The sequence below is a fragment of the Malania oleifera genome, chromosome 5 (genome assembly GCF_029873635.1).
Source record: "Malania oleifera isolate guangnan ecotype guangnan chromosome 5, ASM2987363v1, whole genome shotgun sequence".
In the NCBI taxonomy this organism is placed as follows: Eukaryota; Viridiplantae; Streptophyta; class Magnoliopsida; order Santalales; family Ximeniaceae; genus Malania; species Malania oleifera.
The window spans coordinates 109,919,864-109,925,919 of NC_080421.1; the positions used below are offsets into that span (position 1 = coordinate 109,919,864).

General features: G+C 33.7%; 1 protein-coding gene across 1 annotated transcript; it reads left to right on the forward strand.

Moving 5' to 3' along the window:
• Positions 1-4,949: 4,949 nt before the first annotated feature.
• Positions 4,950-5,681, forward strand: LOC131156121 (uncharacterized). Its single transcript, XM_058109569.1, has one exon. It carries the CDS (start codon positions 4,950-4,952, stop codon positions 5,679-5,681), a length of 732 nt encoding a protein of 243 aa, XP_057965552.1.
• The last annotated feature ends 375 nt before the right edge of the window (positions 5,682-6,056 follow it).

Here is a 6,056-nt window from a genome sequence, read left to right on the forward strand (position 1 = left end):
CATACAACCCAACGAAGCCATTTTTATGGGCTCTCATACATATGTATGGATGTAGTCTAAATTACATTCAATCTGATGGATTGTTGTGCCAAATTTCACTCTAGTTTATTTTCTCAGAATGCAATGCTCACAAAATTCAAGTTTGCACACCTTTGCACCCTTTAACAAACCGTGCTTAACTAATTGTTGCAAAGATTTTTCTCCTGCCTGTACTAATCACATATGCCATAACCTGGTTGTATCTAAACCTGTATCTTTCTCAGAAACAACAGCTGCTGAGCCAATAACTGTACTACCTTGTAAATAATACAAGTTATTTTTCCTTATTCCTTTCATCACCACCAGCGCACCTGATTTAATCTTTAAGGTTCCATCTTTCAAAATGGTAGTGAACCCTTTAGATTCTAAGGCACCCAATGAAATCAAATTCTTCTTTAGGCTTGGAACATACCTAACATCAGTCAAGGTCTTAATAGTTCCATCTTGACATTTCAACTGTATTGATCCTATTCTAGTTGTTTTACAAGTATTATCATTTCCTATAAAAACAACCCCACCATCTAATTCTTCAAAATTAGAAAACCATTCCCTATTGAGACACATGTGATAGGAACAACAGAATCCAAAATCTACTCACCAAAATAATGTGACGAAGATGTTCCAACAAGAGAAAAATCTGACTCACTTTCATCATCATTGGCTATATTGGCATTAGAATGTGCTTTTCCCTTATTCTTTTGCTGTAATTTTGGGCAATCTTTCTTCCAATGCCCTCTCTCACTACAAAAAGCGCATTCATCTTTAGTAGGTCTCCCACGAGATTTACCCCTCCCTTGAGATTTACTCTTTCTTCCAGGCATACGACTCTGAAAACGTTCCCTTATTATTAGTGCTTCTGCTATTTCCTTATGGACCCTCTGATCCTTCTTTCTGCATTCAATACTAATCAATGCAGTACAAACACCATCATAAGTAACTTTACCTTTCCCATACAATAAAGTGGTGGCCAAATGTTCATACTCATCAAGGAGAGAATTCAGTAACAATAAGGCTTTATCCTAATTTTCACCTTTTCATCCAAATTTAACAAATCATCCAAAATTTTATTGAAAGCATTTATGTGGTCATTAATCGAAATACCTGGTTGATACTAGAAGCGAAACAATTTCTTTTTCAAATAGAGCCGATTTTCTAAACTCTTAGTCATAAATGTATCTTCCAATGTCTTCCACAATTTCTTTGCAGATGTCTCCCTCATAACACAATATTTATGATTTTTGGCAAGACATAAACGAATCATACCACATGCCTGACGATTGATCTTTTCCCAATCTCTGTCACCCATATCTACTGGTTTATCATCCAAAGCAATATCTAGTTCTTGTTGATACAAGATGTCCATCACCTCACATTGCCACATACCAAAATTATTGGTACCATCAAATTTCTCCACCTCAAATCGAGCATTAGCTATCGTATTCGATGATGATGTCGAAGCCGAAGGGGTTGGAGTTCGTGTGGACAGTGTTTCTTCTACTGCTGCACTAGTTTCTGACATCTTCATATATTCAATAGCAACCAACAAAGCAAAAGGCCTAGGATGAATAGTACGTACCAACTGTATCTACTCTGTTTTATCCTATGAAATTCCACTTTGACTAGGCCGACCTCCAAGGAGCGATTGAGCGGCAATGGTCTCTGAGCACTCGCTTAGACAAGATCTTTCTTAGGCATCAAACGTGGAAACAAGGATCCTAACAGAGGAAAACCTCCGTATCAACACTATTAAACCTAGCTCTGATACCAATTGTTGTGTCGGGCACCCCACTTGTGCCAAACACCAATACTACAACTATTACTATTGAATATATAAGAAATTAAAGCAATGAATAAACTAATAATAAAACAGTAAAAAGAAAAATACAAGAAATTTATGAGGTTCGGTATAAAATTACCTACGTCCTCGAGTGCCAATGATCAATCAACTACTTCTTGACAAAGTACAACTTTCGAGGTGTGTTTTACAAATGAAGAGTTGAGCTCTTTATATAACTTCAACCTCAAGTCCAAAAAACACTTCTCTCCAATGTGGGATAAATAATATAAAAAATTTAAAACAACCTTTTATACTAATGTGGAACTATTCTACCAATGTGGGACAAAAAAACAGCAGCATTTACTCCCAAGAGCCACACCAAGATTAGATGTACATGGGAAGTGATCCTATTATGCAATTCAATATCCTTGCCAATTTCCATAGTTTCATTTGTGCGTCTCTTGTTAGGAGTAAGCTTCTTTTAAATTAATCTTCGGTCTTGATTTAGCTACAACTAAAAAGCAATATCTACGTCTTAGCCACTTTATCTCATATTTTGAGGCTCTATAAAGGATAAGATTATCATCTTCATTTAACAAATAAGAGAGTTTTCTAGCTTGGTTTTGCTTTCCAAGTTGATAACCACCAATGAGATTGGATACTAACACTTTGTGCAACATAGTACTAAAAGGTTCCATAGCCAAAAGGAAGAGAAGGGGTAAATACTCTCTTTGTTATAGCCCCTTTGACATAAAAAGAAACATGTTGATTCCTCATTTGTTAACACTGATATTGTTGGTGAAGAAAGGTACCATGCCATCTAAGTAATCCATTTTTCTATAAATCTCATTTTCTTCTTTATTGGATGTAAGTAAGACCAATAAACATGATCAAACGTCTTCCCGTATCTAGTTTATATAGGATTATAGTTTTTCTCTTTCTAATCAACTCATCCACACATTCATTCACTATCAAAAATTTGTTTTCCTTTCATGAGAGCTTACTAGAATCATTTTTAGAGATCACAAAACCAATAACCTTCTTGAACCTTGTGAAGAGAACTTTATAGCACTATTTACAGCGCTTTATCACAACGAGAGTTTGAAAAGAGTACTTTAACAATAGCAAAATTATCCCCCTCACATAGAGTTTTTGCAAGCAATAGTTGGAATCTAGAAATTTTCTTTATGCATCAATAGGTCCCAAAAAAGGCCAATGTGATTCTCAATTAAGAAGCAACCACTAGTCCAAAATCAAATTTAAAGAGCAATTTTAGAGTTGCTTTTTTACTTTTTCTTTTCCAAAAATTGTCTAATACACCTAATCATTACTTACTTTCCAATATTATTATTTATAGCAATATTTATCAAACTCATAATAAAGTATTATAGTTGTTATTTATCAACTAGTACTTATGTTGGTCAAGTCTCTTAATGGAAGTTAAGGCAATTAATGATCATTTCTGCTCAAATATGAAATTGTCATTTTTCAAAGTAAATGTCATTATTTAAATTTTAGATTGTACTATATACTCTAGTAGAACTTCGACGAATAGATATCTAATTTACTCAATAAATATATACAAAATACATCAACCATGTCTTCCAAAAGAATCCAACAATACTTACGCACACCAAATTTTATTTTTTAAAAAAAAAAATTGCTTAACAGTTGCTTTTTAGTTTTTCCTTCTTCAAAATTTTTCTGATAAATTTAATTATTTCTTGCTTTCCAATATTATCATTCATAGCAATACATTTATTGAACTCATAGAAAAATACTATAATTACTATATATCAACTATTACTTGTGTTCATCGTGTCTCTTAACTTTAAAAAGCAATCAATGGTCACTTGTGCTCAAAAGTATGTACACATTTCTTTTCCTATACAAGTGCATTTTTCAATTTGTGCATATTATCCCATTGAATATATTTTAAATCCACCAAAATTAGCGTAGAAAAATGTATTTTTAACCTAGATATGCCAACATCATTGCTCAATTCTTTATCTTCTCATCAATATTTTATTCATTTAACTTAAAAGAGTTAAACAAGGTTATTAACTCATCAAAAAGGAAGAGACAACTTAGGATTTATAATGATGTATATGTTTGCATAATTGATAAGAAAACTTTTGGGTCTATCACTTTTAAAACAAAAACAAGTGTAGTTTGGAACCCATGCTAGCATCATTGCTCAATGCTTTCCTTTCTTCTCATAGAAAACAATTGTAAATTTTAGCTCATGTTAGCATTAGTGCTCAACTCGATATACACCTTCTTCTCATCAATCTTCCACTGTTTCACTTGAAAGAGTTTTGTAGGGTAATTAAATTATCACGCATACACTCACACACACACATGCACATGCATGCTCACACACACAAAGAGAGAAAACAAAAATGTGACATGTAACAAAACCCTTTTGAATTTTTATCTCAATTTTATCTATAATAGATATTAGATTAGATTTCATTGTGGCATTATTAAAGTTGAACTTGTCAAAGCTTATCAACTATGGATATTAAGATGAGGATAGCGGAAATCTCTAGAAGGGCCATTAGAGGCATATGCCCGCATTGAAATTTTAAAAAACTTCAGGGTCTTAATGCAAATTGAAGCATTCCTTCTACTTTAAAATGAATGAGTATCTTCATGATGCCACACTAATATAACTTATTGTTAAATTTGACAAGTTAAATACTAATGCTGGTGATATCAGTGCAATGAAGGGCAAGAATATATTCCAAGAACAGAACATGAGTGATGAAGAATTTGCTAACACGTGGCTTGAGGAGATGAGGCTGTGATATAACTCTTGTAACCATAAGTAGTTGTAGAGTAAGCTTGTAACTATTTTTCCCTTCAAAAAGGGTGGAAATCTATTTTTGTTTTCTATTTTGTTTTACCAGCTCTTGTATATAAATAGTTGGGGTATGTATTCAGTCAAGTATCATTGTAGTATTTTGCTCAATTCATGATTCAATAAAATCAGAGTTTATTTATAGAGAGAGCATTCAGTTTTTACATGGTACCAGAGCTTCGGTTTAGGGCTTGGGCTAATCAATGATTTCCTAGCCAATTTCTTTTCATTTTCTGCTCGAATTTTCAATCAAGTTCTGGAGCATCATCCATGGCATCCTCCGAATCAAATGATCAAACAAATCGTATTACTCCACCGACCACTGAAACCAATTCTTCAAATTTATATTTTCTGAATTCAAATGAAAAACCAGGTAATATCTTGGTTACACAACCACTGCTTGGAATGAAGAATTATCACTCTTGGTCAAGGGCTATGATATTAGCTCTCACTGCAAAAAGGAAGATAGGTTTCATTAATGGCAAAATCGTTGAGCCAAGTCTAGAATCTCCTCTTTATGAAGATTGGTTAAGTTGCAACACAATGGTGATTTCATTGATGATCAATTCCATGCATGTTGATGTCTTGAGTAGCATAATGTACTATCAAACTGCCAAAGAAATGTGGCTTGAATTGCAAAAACTTTTTTCACAGGGTAGTGGTCCTAAGATCTACAATCTTCAGAAGGAGATTTCTACCATTTCTCAAAATCATATGACAGTTACTAAGTATTATACAAGATTCAAGAAACTATGGGATCAGCTGCTAAATATGGAGCCATTACCAGAGTGTACATGTGGAGCCATCAAAGCTTTAAATGTTTCTCATGACAAGACTTATGCTCTGAGGTTTTTGATGGGTTTGAATGAGAATTTTGAGAATATAAGGACTCAAATTCTGATGCCACCTTTTCCCTTGATTAGCAAAATTTTATGCCTTGGTTCTTCAAGAAGAGTCTCACAAGAATGTAGTACATGGAGGATTTTAGACTGCAAAGCCTGATTCAATGGCAATGTATGCAAATTTGAAGGGAAGTAACTCTAGTAGTTCTACTTGGAACAAAGGAAATAATAAAAGAGAGAGTCTTTTATGCACTCACTGCAATATGCTTGGACATACGATTGATAAATATTACAAATTACATGGTTATCCACCAGGATATAAACCTAAAGGAAGACCAAGTGCTAATCAGGTTAGTTGCAATTCTGGAACAGCACCTAAGAATGTTTCGATTTAATGTCCTATTTCTAAAGCTCAGTGTGAGAAATTATTGACATTCCTCAATGCTAGATGTAACTCTGGTAAAAATCATCTTGCAACCAATGTGAGTACTGGTAATGGATTGACTAATTTGGTTTTTGGAGCTGCTGATATGTG